This window comes from Macrobrachium rosenbergii, chromosome 11 (genome assembly GCF_040412425.1).
Source record: "Macrobrachium rosenbergii isolate ZJJX-2024 chromosome 11, ASM4041242v1, whole genome shotgun sequence".
Lineage (NCBI taxonomy): Eukaryota > Metazoa > Arthropoda > Malacostraca > Decapoda > Palaemonidae > Macrobrachium > Macrobrachium rosenbergii.
In genome coordinates, this window is record NC_089751.1 from 36904507 (window position 1) to 36923596 (window position 19090).

The 19090-nt window shown below is 36.3% G+C and overlaps 2 protein-coding genes across 7 annotated transcripts in view; one reads left to right on the top strand and one right to left on the bottom strand.

The window, feature by feature from the left end:
* Window positions 1-19090, top strand: part of LOC136843331 (uncharacterized) — a 282587-nt gene that overhangs the window by 255813 nt on the left and 7684 nt on the right. The window contains exon 3 of the mRNA XM_067111618.1: window positions 18472-18560. Coding sequence (XP_066967719.1) covers window positions 18472-18560 — 89 coding nt within the window. The remainder of the gene's footprint in view (window positions 1-18471; window positions 18561-19090) is intronic.
* msi (musashi) overlaps window positions 1460-19090 on the bottom strand; it is a 294988-nt gene continuing 277357 nt past the window's right edge. For all 6 annotated transcript variants that reach the window (XM_067111616.1, XM_067111614.1, XM_067111613.1 and 3 more), the window contains 4 exons: window positions 17463-17582; window positions 15999-16126; window positions 11370-11591; window positions 1460-9974 (listed from right to left, as the gene is read on the bottom strand). In XM_067111616.1, the coding sequence (XP_066967717.1) occupies window positions 9345-9974; window positions 11370-11591; window positions 15999-16126; window positions 17463-17582 (1100 nt within the window). In that variant the 3' untranslated portion in view covers window positions 1460-9344. The remainder of the gene's footprint in view (window positions 9975-11369; window positions 11592-15998; window positions 16127-17462; window positions 17583-19090) is intronic.

Below are 19090 nucleotides of genomic sequence, written 5' to 3' on the forward strand. Positions count from 1 at the left end.
TCGGTCGTTTTTCTCGTGAATGGTAAACATTTTTTTTTTTTTTTTTTTTTCAAAAGGTCACTTTACTATTATTAATTTTCAAGAATTTTGCGCTGGGATATACCAACATTTCGTTACTACTTTTTAGACCCCGTAATGGTATTCACCAGTTTGATGCATTTCCACTTTCTTTGCAATATTACATGTGTATTTCTAAGCAAATACTAAATGAACTTCATGGCATGAACACTTGAGCTGCTCAGCTTTCCTATAAAATGCTCTCATCCATAATTTAGGACCAAATTTCAACAAAATTTAGCAAGGCATGTAGAAAAGGCCTTTTCCTAACAATCTGAATTTATCAAATTTGCTATATACTTTAAAACCAGAATATAAATAAAAGCTGGAAAGCCAATTTTAATGCAGTTCACAACTGGCGTCTGGTAAAGAACTTGGAAAAAAAAAGTATCCAGTATAACCTTGTTTCCAGAATAGCCTTTTTTAACCTACAATGTCTTCGTTGCTATTTATACCTATAAAATAAACGACTGTTCCCTGATGTTGCCATACCCAAATAAAATTAGTAGAATCAAAGTTTTTTTGGTTGATACTTTGTAACATACAGAACCCAAGCGGCCGTCCCCCCCTCCAAAAAAAAATATATATTTGGAACTAAGCCACTTTACTTTCAGTAGGTAAACTTTTTTCCTTATTTCTTCAAAATGTATTCTATCGTATGCCAAACTCCTCGACTTCAAAATAACCAAATTAGTTAATATGGTGAGAACATTTCCTTGAAACATGGACAATTATTGAGATTATACTTTAGTTTCAATATCAGTACTCTTTTTCAATAAATAAAGTGATTTTCACAGCCCTCCTTTTTTCTTGTTTCAACTCTGATCTCATTAATACGGTATACCAATTCTTGCAGTCACCTCATAAGACAGAAATCTGAAAACTGTTCGTAGAAATGAGAAATTTTAAGAATAGTCAATTTAGAACTGGACTGATTTGGGTTTCTTGAAAGATGTTTAACAGCAACATGTGACTGGTCCTGGCATGCATAATGGACAGCTGAGTCTAATATAAGAGGTGTGGGAGAGGGGACTGAAGGGGAGGGGTTGGGGGAGGGGGGGGGGAAGCTACCTGATCTCTAATGCACTGGCAGCATCATCAGCTTGCTAGTGCTTCTACCATTTCAAACAGTATTAGTATTAAACCTGGTTCCTGCTACCCAATATTAGGCAATTGTTACTGGATATTACTATATTAATATTAGAGCTTATTATGATGAATAAATTCACTATTGTCAATCAATATTTAGGCAATTGCATTTGAGATTAGTGTGACCTTTTACTGCCCGCATATAGGGGGGGATCACATCGTTGGTTTATGTACACATACCGTTAGCCAAATCCCAAAGCCAGTAGAGCTACACAGGCTAAAAAAGAGATAAAATGTAAAAGACAAGCAGTTACTCTCTACCATAGACATTTTATTACTAGATGTACAAACTACACTGTGCAATGCTCACAAATTCTCAGCTGCCCGCAAGCCTGCAGCCCGCAGCCAAACAAATATAAATAAACAAACAAAATAGAAACTTCTAGAGGGTGGAATATTCCAGTGGCATTCCACAATACGGGACAGAAACTAAAGTAATGCAAGTATCTCTCATTAACACCATACACCCCAAAAAACACAATCATGATTAACCTATGAAACTTAACTTGACAATTTATCATGGAACACAATATCAGTTGGCTTTAATGGCTGCCTTATCCATTGCTGGCAAGAAAAACAGAAGGGCTGGTTAACGAGAGTAACCTCTTACTTCCGTAGAAATAGGGCTGCGAGCTGCGGCGGCTGGCTGACTAAGGTCCTGTACAGAGGCGTCGGGCGAGCACTATGATGCTAGGTCGGCTACAATACCAAACCTACAGCTCAGTCACGACTACAGTACAGCTGTACCTACAATACCATTTCTATTTCTTACACTGTCGCCTCATCCATGGTAAACCACCCTTCTGCACACAAACTGCCACTTAAATAGAATCACTAAAATTAAGCTGCAAAAACTACATATTACTATATGTGTGTGTGCAATGTGAGCATATACATGGAAGAGACTGGCAGCGAGTATCAAGTATCTGACCGCGGCTACAGGGGACACCAGGGGTGCCTTCCCCCACCACCTGTGATCACCATCCCAAACTAATGAAATCAAGGAAATGATAATTCTTTCTATGGGTCTCTAGAACTTGCATGCAAAATCAGTTTGCATAGAATGGCTTTAAAGAAAAATTGATACCTATGACATGCTACATTGATTTACTGGTGAACAGGTGGTGGTGGGTGGGGCACTGTGGCCTCAGGAGGCAACAGCAGAGGTCAACCCTACATGTGGTTAACCCAACATAGGTCAACCCTATATTTTGTGTTTATATCCCCATGTGTATGTTTGTGTTGGTTGTGTTTATCTCGGCATTAACACAAGACAGTCCCGTGTTTCTCATGTCCAATGTGTTTCTCAAGTTGAGCTTCCATTTAAACAAAATGTTTTCCCCTTATCTAATAAAAAAAAACTGCTTAAAATATCCCCACAGGAATTATTTTGAGCAGTCTTATTTGAAATGCTTCAGACAATCATCCTTTATTTTCAAATCTCAGGAAGCCCAACTTACAGGTTTACAAAGAAATCCAAAAACTTATAAAGACAATCTAGCACATTCAGTACATTACCACAGCAAGAAAGTAACGCTCCCAAAATTTAACGGACTTATAGGGAGCTACAACATGCAAGGCCGGCCTGGCTGCACAGGGAGCAATTGTGATGTCATGATCACATCACAGGATATGGGCCACGTACCTGGGTCCCTTGGCCACTGCACAATGCATCAACCACCAAACACTCCCATCCAGGTAATCATGAAAGACCTTTACAGAGAGTGCCTGGTTGGTGATGGTTGTGCAGAAGTCCTCTCAAACTCACTCTTTCACTCGTTTCTACCAATACTACAGCCTTGGTCGGTATACAATGTAGATACCACTAGTCTACAACACAGTAAAGTACATACAAGAAATAAGTTACCCTAGGTAAAGGTAACTCGGGCACACTATGTAATAATCCAAAAAGAGCAAACCACAGGAGAGAAGGGTCCAATGCCAAACAAAAAAGCAGAGGAAGATGATAAGTCTAAAACCAAAGTCACATAATTATAATAAAGCAAATCAAATAACCTTACAAAATTTCAATGTACGGGTAAGCTTAAGACCCTTTCTTCTTCATGTAACTTAATTTTATTTTTTTTTTCTGTTAATGTGTTAAAGAGAGATCCTGGTGAATTACTTGCACTAGATGCATATGGTTGATGATATTCAAATATAATACACTCTGGAGGCATTGGTTTTGAAAATATTTCATTTTTATTACTGACTTTTATATCATTAATGCTCACAGTCTTATGTACAAAAATAGAGGGTTTCAACACTTATTGCTTCACGGCATGGTGATCCTGTATACATCTAAGTAAACAGTCATGAACATTTGCATGGCTTCATGGGCTTTGCAGTATCGTAGTGGTGTGGTGGGGTTGACTCACACTTGAATGAACTCCACTATAGAATTTACAAATTTGTACCATACTAACGAGCAGCTTCTCTGTTTCCTGATCATCATCACACACAAAAATTATTATCATTTCCTTTTACAACAGGAAACACACTTTAGTGATTCTGAGATCGGACAGAACATTAGCTGTCAATACCAAGAGGACATGAAAGCCTCTAATGAAAAGAAAAAAAATATTATATAAGTATAAATCTATACGAATACAGTAGATTCTTATGTACTGTACAAATCAAAAATGATGGTTGATGTAAATAGCTGTGTTATACCACTTTGGCACTTGAGTTTAAACACTAAATAGCTGGAGCTGGAAAACTGGACCTTACATCATTCCTACACAGAGAAAGCAAATTGTGACCCGGTATATATTTTTGTGGGAATGAGAAAGGAAAAGAAATATGAGATGTGGTTCTCATTAAGTAGTTACAGTGTCCTCCTAAGCTGACTGTACAATATATAACAGGAAGGTTGATAAGTAATATGATATATATCCCACACTCAGGAAGACACTCAGGAGCGTGAAACCAGCTGTTGTAAAGTAGAATACCCAGGCCTGTGCCTCTAATCCTTAGGTTATCAGACTCTATGGATGGCACATATCAATATAGCAAATACAGTAGTTTACAAATTATGGTATAATCGGTCTTTAAATGAACTAGCAGATAGGGATCCAAACTGATGACCTGTACTTCGGGGATTCAAAATTTAGTCATGCTGTCAAAGCATACAATATATATTTTTAAAATTGTGCACAGTTAACTTTACTATACATGTTCAGTGTTGAAAGAATGGAAACTAATTTGCAACTTGCAAAAGGGAGAATGTAATTCTTAAGTTGCAAAACATTCTTATATGATGCACACACAAACTACTATTTACTGTACTAGAACTGCCATTGGCCTATTCAGGTCACTCACAAGCTGCCATGGCTGAAGACCAAGAGCATTATAAAAGTAAAATTAAATAAGACAGCTGGTTCCTTACAACTGATCTCTAGGCTAAAACACAACATCAAACTAACATTCACTTTATCTAATAATATATTTTGCAGAATAAATATTTATCTACTTGGTCCATGGAAACTATATATAACTGACCCATTTATTACCCCACCCTAAATCACAATATGGCACCCGTTAACCTAACATATTCCCAAATTGGCAAAAGTTTTGTTCAGATGCATAACTGGGTTACGGTAAATAATTGTAACTAGTCAATCTGATGTCTGAAACAACACTTGCCAAATATTCACTCAATCTAGCTGCCTCTCGCTAAACTAGCACAGGGACCATCGAATTTAATAGTCATCTGCCAAAAATAAAACCAAATGGCCAGCCATCATCTATGACAGTAATGAAAATTACCCTAAGTTTATTTCTCCTTACATTCTAATGTGATCATAATGCCTTCAGAGCTCAAACTTTGCTTCTGCACCTAATGACTTTCTAATAAATTAAGACAATGCAACCTCACATACAGTGAAAACACTGAACACTTCCTTATCATATAAACATAGCAAATCAAGAATACAGCATTTGTTTCATTATCTTCAATATGATAACACTGAGAATCCAAGTTTGTTTCCACTTTGGTTCACCCTTATGTTTTTAAATTTTCTAAGGTTTAAATTTGGCTCTTTAAGGAGTGAACTGTGGTTGTCCAACACAACCACCACACCACCACACACCCATCTCGCTACTGGGGTCACAAGCCTGCTGGCTGGTTTGTCATTACCTTCGACATGTTTCTTCTAGTCAATGCAAATAAAATAATCAAAGTACTGTTTGGTTTCCAGAGTAGACATAGATGGTAGATCTTGTACAGTTCATCCCTTCCTTCTATATCTATTCTTTTTTTTTTTTAATCTCATCTTATTCTATTTACCTCTTCAAGATTTCCATTCATACCTTCTTTCCACCTGATTTCCTCTGGGGCTCCATCTTCCTATCAAAGGAGCAACACTGTCAACTCATCTCTGCCTATGCTCATGGTTGGAGCAATTCCAACTGAGCACAGGGTGATTGAGCAAAAGGGTTTGTTGAATGAGTGTAAAAATACTAATTTTCCCACTGATAACTTTATTTACTCCCATTATGAAAAAATAATAACACTTATTGCTTCATCTGATTTATTTGGTCCGCAAGAGGGCTAATAAAACTGGCCCATGTAGCACCTCAGGGAGGGGAAGGGAAAAGGACTGGGGCATTGGTAACCACTGCACTATCTACCGCCCTTGTCACTACCTCTAATAGTAAAAGAAAATAAGGCATCAAACTTAAATTAAATCATCTAAAGGCATAGAAACTTTAAAAGCCAAGTCTCTTTTACTTGGGAGGAACATTATAAAAAAATTTTTTCTCAGTTTAAAAAATCTGTCCCAAAATGATGTAGTATATCGTATGTGTGGAACCTCAGCAATAGAAGTTCTCAATACAGCATTAATTTACTTCAAATCTAATTTTAGCATCTGATTCAAAGACTTGCAAAAAGATTGTTACTTTAAAAATGAGGGGAGGGCAGGCTTCAAAAAAGGGAGGTTCAATATAATGTACAAGGGTTTCCTTGAGGAGAAATATCCATTAGGCACATGTCATATCTTTACACATTCAAAAATTACTGTACTGCAGTACTACGGGACATCCACAATTATCTAAGGCAAACTATTTTAAATGCAGTTCTACTTCAAATACAAAAAAAAAAAGAAAAACTAAGCATCACATCTGGTATGACTAGATTTGAAAATTGATGTCTTTTCAACACACCCCATTAAGTACACAAATAGGTATAAGACAGGGCTACGGGTAATATGTATAATGGAGCGACTCGAATCTATCAGATAGACAGTGCTTGGCTAGCAACGTAGAAGTTAGATTACCACGGTAAAAAAAATAAATTCAATCAATTAATAAAAATTAAGATCCAAAGTGGTACATTCAAAAGAAGAATGAAGAAATATATTCCTCATTAACTACAGGTGGTTTAGGCTAAAGATGAGTTGCTATACTAGTGTACAAACCCCAGAGGAAAGAAGGTAGTTAAACACTTCAGCTCACAGAAGTCCAAAAGGAATGCAAAAGCAATTTGTTTTAGTTTAGACATAATCCTCTACAGCTTTAAAAAGCAAAGACCACAAGCAAAGGCAAAAGAATGCAGTAGTTTGAGAGACTTGTCATCTAATCTATGAGCTGAATAATGCTTAATATCAGGATAAAAAAAAAAAATAAATAAAAAGACCCAACTCTACAAACTGACCGACATACCAGAGGCGGCAAATGATCCCAGAGCTGTGGGGTCAACATCACTGAACAATTACATATGATGAAAATACAGCGTAATACACAGGAGGCAACTTATCAGGGTGGTCTTGAAGCCCAAGGATGGATATGAAATCATGGTTGGCAAGCTGCGACATAACATTTCAGAACGTCTCAACCTCCTCCATAATACTTATCCTTATCCTAGGGGAAACAGGATAGGAACTTACACTAACTTATGTGGGCTCTAAGACTTAACAAAAGAAATAATACAATTATTGCGAATAAAAGCATAATCCAAATATTAAAACTTAACAGGAAGCACAAAATAACTCGCCTTTCCCTAGGCCAATTAGAGAAGTAATCATCTGCACGATATAATAAAAGTGTATATTTAGGACAACTTTAAATGTATATATCAGAGAGAAGTTCCTACCCTGTTCCATCTTATACGCACGCATACACACACACACACGGGGTTACAGAGGCAGGTGGAGAGGACAACTCTAGGCATTCCATGTTCATCTGTTGCACAACAGCCACAATCTCAAAATAATAACACACTGTATCCCAGACACCTAGGCTACCATATTTTCAGTCTAAAATCAGCCTTATATCCAACCAATGGAATCCTTGTATGTAATATTACCACACATAAAGCTATGTACATTACATTCTAAGCTATTGGCTCATCTAGGCCTATGCAAAGACATGAAACAGAGATCAGTGATATACAATAGAAGTAATTTATAAAAGGCCTACATGGTTTTGCTGGTCATTCCATGTGGTGCAAAATTAAGTATCAAAATGTTAAAATGCTGCTGCCTACATTGGTACCAGACTTCCTAGACAGGCCTAGAAGGATATTAATGGATACGTGGCATGCCAGATGGTTGTTACCGTGGTTGTCGCTTGCTAACATCAGATGGCGAGGTGGAGAAAACTTAGCTCCCATACTTACTTCTTCGAGGCGACCCCAAGACCAGGCCTCCGAGGTCCCCATGTGCATCAAAATGCACAATCATGGCTGCAAAGGTTACATTGCCATGTGCACTTGTGATGATGTACTGATGCGCATACAGTTGCTGCTGAAGACCGCAGAATTGGGTGCATGCTTACTGCTGCACATGGCAAGTGGGCTGTGTAATTGGGTGGGTGGGTGGATGATCAGGGTGAGAGTGGCTGGAAGTTGGAAGTCTAGGACAAGGAACAAGGTACATGGGGGTGTAACACAGCAAGTACCACTGAGGTGTTATGTGTTTCACAGAGAAGACTTGAGAAGCAAACGCAACGCACACACTGAGTATTGCTTCGCACTTATTACTACGCATTTTGCTATAGTAAGCTAGTCCCAGCCGCTCAACTGACTGCAGCGGCCAACTTCACTGACCAGTGTGGAATGTAGCCAGCAGGGGACCAACTCCACTGACTTATTGAATTCTTCTTAAACACAAGGACATGTGGGACTCTACATCCCAGGCCCTGTTTTAAACACTTGTGACCTTAAACACTAATTCAAATCTAAAATCTTGATCCCCAATATCATGCAAATCTTTTAAAAGAATATTTGGCTGCACCAAATAAGACCCTATTAGCCCTTTCTTGTACTGCAAGAGGGGCATAGCCAAAGAGGCTTCCCCAATGTGGAGGAGGAGCCCACACACACAAGGCTTCTACTTGGCAAGACTTGGGCAATCCCCCTTTCAAACTATGTGCCAAGACCTTTAAATAGCCTGCAAAAAAAAAAAATTTATCCATACACAAATATTTACATCTTCCTTTGTTCACATTGAGCAGGTCCAAGTTTCAATTATTTTTCTAGCTTGGCCTGGGCAAGTATGCTTAGCACTGACACTTACGCATATATTACTAACAAAAATAAATAAAACAAAATGTTTGAGAAATGCCTTAAGTACATGGACTAAGTGTTTGGCAATGGCATCAGGTGCACACTGCCTAGAGAGACATAATACTAAGTACTGTAGAGATCTACTTGGGTGGAAGTATGTATACCAGAAACTTCAATTCACAGTAAGCCCAGCCCAAGCCCATCATAATTCCGTTATGGCACTCAAGTCATTGTCACAAAAAGGCTCGCAAGGCCACCATAATTTGACAAAGCACTGAAAAGCAAAGAATAAAAGGACAAGCTGAATAGTTTGGAAGAGGTTGGGTGGTGTGGAAGTGGAGAAACAGCCAAGAAGGGATAAGAGGAGATGTTACACAAAGGACAACTTAAAATTATGCACAATTCCCTGAGGCTGAGAATATCTGGTGCAAGGGAGAGCTCACAGCGGCACGATGGGTGGGCTGGACAAAGTGTGCATTATTCCAGCGCAAGAAGGTAATGTAAATAACATAAACCAAAAATGACAAAAAATATAAAAATAAAAAAAAAGCTAAACTGAGGACGGTGGGTGGGTAAGGTTACTAAGTCATGGTCAATTTCTGGTGGACGTGAGAAATGTAGGTGTACACGACTAAGCATACATACCCACACCGTACATGGCACTCCAGTCAACACCTTGGAAGGAACTCATGTCCACATTAGTGAGTGAGTAACCCTGATAAGGGGTAGTGAGCCCTGCATGTGTTGAGAGAGTGGGCAAGGTTGGGGTGGCAGGGGTAGAGAAAGCTGCTGCTTGGTTAGCAATTGTGGGAGCAGCCGAAACCGCTGTTAAAGTAGGAGCAGCTGGAAGAGCAGCAGCTGGGGGAGCACCAGCAGCAGATGGAAGAGGATATGGAGTGTAACGGTATGCTGAGAGAGGAGGATAGGAAGCACCACCCACTAATTTCCCATAGCCACTAAGAGCAGCAGCTTGTGCAGCAGCAGCAGCAGCTGCAGCAGCTTGAATCTGTTGAGCCGAGTGAGCTGTGACAACAGGGGTGGCAAGTCCTGTCTGGCCTACAAGAAGGCGTTTTGATAGTAACGATGCAGCCTGAACTGCCTCCTTTGGCTGGGCCTTTTTGCATTCAACTTTTTTGTTCTTGATGGTGTGGAAATGAATGTCGCACACACGTTCTACGACGTCTTCACACTCAAAGGTCACAAAGCCAAAGCCTCTGTGTCGCTTAGTCTGATTATCCATAAGCATAACTGCTTCTTCAACCTATAAAAGTAAAAAAAAAAAAGTAAATGCATAATTAACATCTCAAGGGAACGACTTGAAATCTGCATACACATACAACACAGACAAGGAAAAGTATCCACCAAATAATTTAAGTACTAGAAAATTATTAACCTGCTTCAGTTTTAAAGTCATAATACTCTTGTTTGCAAACTTCTCAGATGCACAATCTGATAATTTCATTTGCTTAATCTAGATATTTTCAAAAGGTTAACTGAATACTCTAACTATCAACTGGAATCTTCTTGTAAGGTGTTAAAAGTATTTTTGTAAGGTGTTAAAAGTATTTTTTCAAAGTTAGGAAATTAACCATAATTGTTTCCCTTAATATCAAAAGGATAGCCCAGGCACTGGTGTCAAGGTGCCCATTCTGCGCCCTCTTTTCTTGCAATTTAAAAAACTGCACTAAACACCAAGTAACTCAACACAAATTTTATTTGGTTTAAAGATTTCCTTCAGGTATAGATCTAGTTATAGCACTAATTCCACTTGCACTGTTTAGTATACGGACAATATTCCTAAGCAACATTGGAGCAACTCCACCAGGAAAAAGTCTAAATATTTACCACTTAAAAAACTAATGTTTCTCTTTCTAATTACAATACTTCACTCTTTAAGGAGGAGTTGGATTACTACAGCTTAACTGATAGGGTATTATTAAATTCAACCTACACGGTAATCAGATGTGCAACTGGCATCTGTATATATAAAAAAAATTATTTCGAACATGGCCTGCTAAACTATATAATAAGCTAAGTACCCATTTAGTATTGCCTTAATCCATTATCTGCAAAGACATTTAATTCCTCTTAATGTCTCTTAGGTTCTCAGTTGTGTTATACAATTTCTACCGATTTATTTTTTGTATATATTGTTAATAGATATAATTTTCCGTCAGGTTTTTAGGGTGGACTGGACAAGTAGCAATATCAAATCTGCAGTATCAAATCTTTTATAATTATTTAAGACCCAATATACAGTAACCATGAGGTACTCTGTACTGTATTAAGATAAAAAGTGTTTAACTATATGCCTAAGGGCTAACTTAAAAGATTCATTCATTGAAGAAAAATGACAAAACTGTTACACTTTTAATATTAAATGGAATTCATTTTCTTAACACAAAATTCAATTTAATCTTCAATGACTTCAGTAACAGGTGACCAGCAGATTACAGAAATATTTGTGTAAATTTTTGCAATTAGTGCTACACCTTCATTTTCAATAACCTATACAGTACCCTCACATTCACCAAAACCAAAATTCTCGAGAAAGAATGCATAAAAGAGAGTATTATACTAATGCTGGTCACAATGAAATTAATTCACATAACTAAAATACAAAGCAATACCAAACAATCAAGTGAAAAACACTCACTTTGCCAAAAGAGGAGAAGTAAGCTTTAACTTCCTCAGCACTAGTTTCTTGGCTAACCCCACCTACAAAGATCTTCTTGGTGCGGTTTGTGCGACCCTTGTTTTTGGGTGTGGCATGTTTGGGGTCAATCTTTTTCCCATCTAATACATGGTTAGGGACACTTATAACTTTCTCAACACTGCTCGCATCTCCAAAGGTGATAAAGCCAAATCCACGACTTCTCTGGAATATAAAATAAGAAATGTGGGGTGAGCAACAGACAATATTAAATGTCAGTGTTAATATTCCAGGACAGTATAACATTGATTTGCTGAATCAAAATAAACTTTTATGTACATTCTATTAAGTTTCTTTATTCAAACAATGTATATATTATTTATATATGCCACCAAGGCTTTACTATGCATATGAATAGGAGTGTGCGTTCCAACTGTACATTGGGAGGGGCCAAAGCTGTTTTATTACTTAAGATTAATTAATAGATATCGAGCCTAGGTTATTAAATCCATGTATTACACAAGGTCTATTAAAGAGGTTCAATTTACAAGATCATCTCTTTGCTACATCTCCAGATTACACAAAAAAACTAACTGCATATTTGCTTGTTATTCCCATCAATACTACCGTTACCAAACATGTAATACCGTTCATAGATATAATGAAAAAAGGCTTACGTCACACAATGCCCCAACATCAGCCAACTGTAGTAGCATATCCGTAATCAGCAATACTTAAAAACAAAACATCTCAGCAACTGTAATAGGCTACACTCTGGCTAAAAAATTATCTAGGATTTATCAACTACTTTCCTGTGGGCAAACAACAAGAATACCAAACTCCAATTTGAGTACCTTGACAATGTTCAATTCTCTTCATCTATAACGTAGGTTGTCAATATTGTATACTATATATCTGGTCAATATATGCACTCAACTCATTAACTTGAAAAAAGAAATATACTGTACAAGAAAAACAAATGGGATTCAGGAATTTGATAAATGGGATTCAGGAATTTGATAGTCTTGTGTTAACTGTGAGCTTATTTCATAACATTATAATCATCTATGTAAATATGGGTTGCACCTTTCTACACATAACCCTCTCAAAATACACCACAAGACTGCTGCCCAACGTAAATAAAAACACCACTTTCATTACAGTAATCTGTGAGACTGTGCGACACAAAATCAAGTCAACATCGACCAACGGCAACAAGGCCGACTTCAAACTAAGGTCTCACCTCTCACCATATTTCTTGGCTTCTCCTTTCTTTGACTTCCTTCACAAAGAATTATCTGAGAGTTAATAACAAATTATGTAGTAAACCTGGCTTTAGTATCAACACAAAATTTCATAAGTACGTAGCTAACTACACTTAAGACACAGTTGATGCATATCATCTTGACTGAGGGACTGAGGCTGTCAAGATGTTTACTTGAAAAACCATCAAAACTTTAAATTACAAAATACACTTCAGGCAAAAAGGAAGCAAGCTTCCAGTTCTCGACAACCTCAATTCCCCAAGGCTAATGGGATTTGCTTAGGTCCCCTCTTTGGGCCTAGCATATGTGAGGCTTCCTGGAAGCTCCCATCCCCTCCCCATGGATTTGAAAGTTATGGCTTCACTAGCTTTCCTCATTCTTGCTACCTCTCTCATACAACATTGCCCAAAACAAAGTTTCTTCCTGGTTAATATGTGAATACCTAAGAGAACATTTTTACACATCCCTTGCATAAGGATATGATTAATCTCTAAAAATTTTACAACTGATTCCTGTAAAAATGAACCACATTATGAGTTAGTCACAATGAAGTACAGTACAGCATTACATTACCTCATACAACTGTTGAAATTTAAAAAGCAAAGGCAATTCTTTAATGTAAAAAAAAAGGCCCCTAGAATTCCAATATAACTTAATCTTAAAAGTTTTACCAAACACATATCAAATATACAGTCATTATAATACCCAATACAGGTATACTGCCTACAGTGTGCCTGATGAATGCTCTTCAATTCTAAAAACCTTTCAAATGAACAAACATAAATGAAATATAAAGAAAACCATTCTTCACTATTGCTTCACCCGAGGACCAAAAGAATCTCAATTACAATATCCTCAACATAACTGGAGTTTTTCCTTATTGGAATAAAGCCTATACCACTTCATCTGTTTTTTCTAAAAAATTTTCCCCCAAATCCATGTGAATCTTAATGCCTTACTTATATTTTGATTACTGTAAGGTAACACAACCTTAATTTACTAGTCCTGTCGTGTTAAAATACCAAAAAATAATAGAACATCAGTATATTGTGTTCATTTCAAAATATTGCTATGATACCTAAACTGAAAAAGAACACTACCGCTAACCTAGCCATAACATCCTGCAACCCCTCAAGACAAAAAAACCTTATACTATTTCAAATAACTTAAAACATATAAAATATAAAAAATTCTGAAATAACTGCAGGATCAAACACTAACAGAACTTTTGCGTGTTCAACCTTATCAACAATTGCTATAAAGTGGTCAGGTACAAAACTCAGGAACAAAACTGATTTACTCAACTAGTTCCTCTTGAGTTTACAATATAAACTGGTTTAGGCATAGAACTCGATTGTAAAACTGATTCACACAACTAATGTTATGTGTATTTCCTTTGAGTTCAAGTAAGGGTGTGCTGTATTGTCTGAGAAAACAAAACGACAAACTACAACTGTGATGAATACCCAAAATAAAGTTGACCTCGGGACTCTTTAACCACTTAGACTTCAAAGGTAATTTAAGTATTGTTTCATTGCCTGAAACAATTTACGAATGAATGAAGCACACTGTACATCCTTTCTTATTACCAAGGACCCTTGCCAATGTTCAGTCCTCAGGTGTAAAAATGAATGAATACCTTTAATTTTATAAAATTTTAATTCAAAACTTGAAAATTTCTTAAATATGGGCTGAATAAAAAAAAAAAACAATTCATCAACCTTGAAAACACATATGAAGGCAGAGGAAAAATTTGCAAAAATGTAGAAGCTATGTACTGTAATCTTTCTATTCAAAAAATTAATCTACGACATTAGGCAACACACAAATCCTAAATCCACACTAGAATATAAACTGAAGCTCTCACATCAGAAGCCTGAAGACAAAGAAACAGATAAAACATATGCAACTAATACAGTGACAAATGTCTCTAGGTTTCTGAAGCTCACCAAGAGTCAAATCAATATCAAAATATGAAAAGGTGATATAGTACCATGCAAAAAAAATGTCACATTCCTAAAAAAAAGCAATGAAAATGTTTACTAGCTATATATATATATATATATATAAATATATTTATACCCTATGTCCACCTGGTTATGTAGAAGTGGAAGCATTCAACATAAAACCTTGAACATCTAGGTGTTTAAGTAAAGGGGGGGAGTGTAATGGAAGAGCGAGGGGATACCATTCAGTATAAAGGACAATTTGATGCAAAAAGTTTCTGAAACACACGAGAATAACCATTAAGAGTTAAGGTGCCTAATACTGTACTGTACAGGTGTTTCTTATAGGCAATTCTGCCCTCCTGTAAGCTATATTTTTAAAATGTCTATTTTTCTTAGGCCTCTGAAAACGGTTCATATAATGCTAGCTAAACTTTGTAATGCTTCTTGAATACTTTGACTATTTTCTAAAGCCAATGTCTAGAAAAGGCCTCAAAGAAAAGAAGAAACATACCCTATCTGAGAATTAAATTTGACTTGGTTTAAAAATTCATATCCCGTTTACTACTACGTAAAAAGAGCCAATAAAAGGAAGAGGGAGACAAATATATTAGCACTCCATATCAGGTCCCTTTAGATTTATAAATCTGTTTACATGCTGGCATATGCACTAGAAAATTTAGTTCATTCTACAACAATATTTTGAATTCTATTAAAATACATCTGAATACTTTTGATAAATTTACTTTTTTCCTTTCAAATGCAGCTAATGTTAAAACGAAATCACAAGAGAAGGTGCTTGCTGTGTAAGTAGAGAAAAAAAATCCACAGAGTACTTAAGGGTAAAAGGAAATAAGGATTGCCTAATTCTTTCCAAATAATTACATGTTCGGTACCCAACTAATTTTTAAATGCTATACAATGATCCGACTGCCTTATGAATGACTGGCTACAACCACCCTCCTACAGCTTTTTTTTTTTTAATAAATCACCAAAAAATGCAAAGCCCTGCAAAATCTTTCACTGTACTATACCTTAAAAGTGTCTCATACGTCACTTGTATTAATGATAATGTCACTAATTTTATTTAGCCATCACAGGATATCTCATTCACAAATTATGAAAAGTCAATTCATAATTTTAGGCCATATCTCGTAGCTTTAAAATGCATGAAAATTTCATACAGTAGTTATGGTGGAAATAATCTTTGCTAACGTCACAAAACTGTGTAGCTGTGTGCTCGTTCCTTATCACTATTGTTTTAATTTCTCAGCTCTTCAACATCCATCATCATCATCATCATCATCATCATCATCATCATCATCATCATCATCATCATCATCATCATCCTCCTCCTCCTCCTCCTCCTCCTCTTTTTCTCTTCTTAACATGAAGAGAGAGAAATAACCTAACATCCTCACCTGTGTGACAGGGTCTTTCATGATAAGAACATCTCTCACTGTCCCGTAGGCACCAAAATATTCACGAAGTTTTTCAGGGGTTGTCTGCCAAGAGAGGCCACCCACAAACATCTTGTTTGGGGCAGGATCTGTTAAAAGGAAATAACAAGAAAATAGCAAACAACTAAAACAGGCATCAATGTAATGCATGCATAACTACATTCTGCTATCCCATGTTCTAGAGAAGGCTATAAGTACTGAATGTTGTCTACTATATGTAGGAATTAAGTAAGAACTGCATGGAAATGGCTATTTCGTACCAGACTGGAAGTGTTCCCTTTGGTGATAACCAATTTAACAGGTACATCAGATATTATGGCTACAAAATATTTTGTCCTAGTCAACAGTATTAAAAAAGGCTTGGGCCTACCATTATCAATCTCTACATTAAAAGCTCGACTGCAATATGTTTGGTTTTGCCAGGCACTTTGTTTGGTGGCCTATATGGACTCATGAAATTAATGATGCAACCAATTTAAAATACTTTAAATTTCTTCTCAACAGCACGCAATTTAGGTGATCTTCTGTATGAGTACTAAAAATTCATGGCTATTAATGCCTGGGGTACAATGATTTGAAATTTAGCATTACACTTGCTAATAATTACTTAAAGACCAAATTATACAGCTTTCTGAATAATCAAGAAGCAGTATTGCCTTTGAAGGGAGTCTTTGGTTCATTACGGCAAGATATATCAAATAGCTCTAGTATTTTTGTTTTCCAAACACCCAATAAATGACCACTGACAAATATTTTGAATTTACAATAAAACCATGTTCTCACTGCAGTACTAGCTAGCCACCACATCAGTGCTACATTACTAAAAATGCTACAGCTTGGTTGCTATGTGCCCGTATCAAGTAAATTGTAAAAACAAAAATTATATATATATATAAATAAATCAAAATCATTACCCTATGAAGTAACTACAAGGAACATCATCACCACCTTTACACATAGATAATCCAAATATTTAGTAACTTGTACTGTGTAGCTATACCTCTACACCTAGAGGGAAACAACACACAATCTAGGACAAGGTGACATTATGAAGCAACTAGTCTCAGATACAACAATAAGCAAAGACTTTCTAGGCTGAAGTTATTAATCGTATGGCCAGAGGCCTAGAAAAACTAAATAAAAATGTTAATACTGAAAACTAACATGAAATTTCCGTTCTCATTACAGATACTTTCATAACGTATCATATGTACTGTATACTGTACCACACTAAATCTATCTTAATAGCCAAGACAGGCTACTTTTCATAGTTAATGCAAGCAATCTTTCTTTATATACAAATTGCATGTAACAGGCAAATTGGTACTGTACTTGTTAGTGAGAGCTACTGGAAAGCAATAAAAATAAAAATTATTTCTCCTCCTTTTTTGAAATGCCTTCAGCCTTGAGTCATAATCCACAAACCTGAGGGTGATGACCGTCCGGAAGATCCTCCTTGTGAGGCAACTGATGTACCATTCATGTGTTCGTGTGTGGCAACGCCGTCCATCTTAAGGTCACTTTTGACCAAACCAACACTCCCAGCTGTCAAAAAATAACATTTACTTAGAAAAGTATGGAAAATAATTGCATATTCATAAAAGCTGGCAAGTTCTCTCTGTCTGGAAAAAGTATGCGGGTTAATAATGATAAATGAAAAACCATAGTACCTGCCCTGGCAGCTACAGGTCATAAAGATAACCAGATAACTACATAGAATTATGTACACTGGCAATCTCATAGCTATGTTTTATATTTAATTGCATCTGCAAAACAAAATTCTGTAACTTTTTTTTGTTACGTGCCCCTTTCAGTAAGTTGACAAATGAAATTATTGAAACCATAAATAGATCATGATATAAAATATCTGAGTTCTTGTTTTTTTCACTTTCAAATGAAATTAATTTGCTTAAAACCTTCTAGGTTTATCACAATTTTAACCTACTTCACAAACTATTACCCATAAGCCACTTACATTATTGTCCATTTTTTCTTGGTCTGTAAAAATCTTTGCATGAAATGTACTAGTAGTTTTCCACATTTGTCAAACTTTTAATTTTTTAGGTAGTATCACTTTAGCATTCAGCCCAAAACTTGTGTAGATGAATAAAACATGTAAAACTTAAGCATCATCATCAGACTTGTAATGTCTGGTAAGGTTACTAATGGGTAAAAATTGTTTATTTCAAAATATAATCTTGTTATCTGACAGATCTCACTTAATCTCTTTTATGAAGCACTGCCTATAGTTCCTATTAACTGTCAAACTAGCCTACATGGATAATAATGTCTATCACATTCAATTTACATCACTTGAGAAAGAATTGGTTACTTCTGAGCCCAAGAAGAACTAAATTTTTTCCAAATCACTGTATAACTCACTAACATTTTGATACTTAAATTGTATTACAGCTGGATATTCATCTCATTTCAGATTATTCCTCTTATAACCATCATGGGAGTTGCAACAGTAGGAGTGTCAGCCTTCTCCCTTTATGCTCTCTTCAAAAAGACAGATGTCCAGTAAGTACACAACATTCATATTCTATAGCAGTGAAAATGATTCCATAAAATAAATCCACATTTATGGCCCCTTTTCCCTCTTTGGGTTTGTAGTATGTTAAAAGCAAGTGAAAATTACTCTTGCATTTGCAATGCATATCTCACTTTAGAATTCCTCATGCCTAGCAAAACATAAACCTTTTGAAACACAGTTAACAGCTTGCGAGTCTAAGCTTATCAGATTCATAATCTATACAGAAACCACTTCAGAGATAACAATAAGGAATAACACTCATTCAGCAGCAACCATAGAACTTGCAGCCATATTGTTACAAAACATGGATACCTACTACTGTATTTGTATGCGTGTCAATGATTTTACAGTAATTTCTCAAGTACTTGTAGATATAAAAAGGCATTCTGAACAACTGACAACTTATCCTTATGAATACCTATTTTTACGATAGATTTAAAATTTGCATGAATTTGAAAGCCTCTGCACTAGCATTCAGTTTCCAAGAACACAAAATCTTCTGCTCTTTTTTATCCTA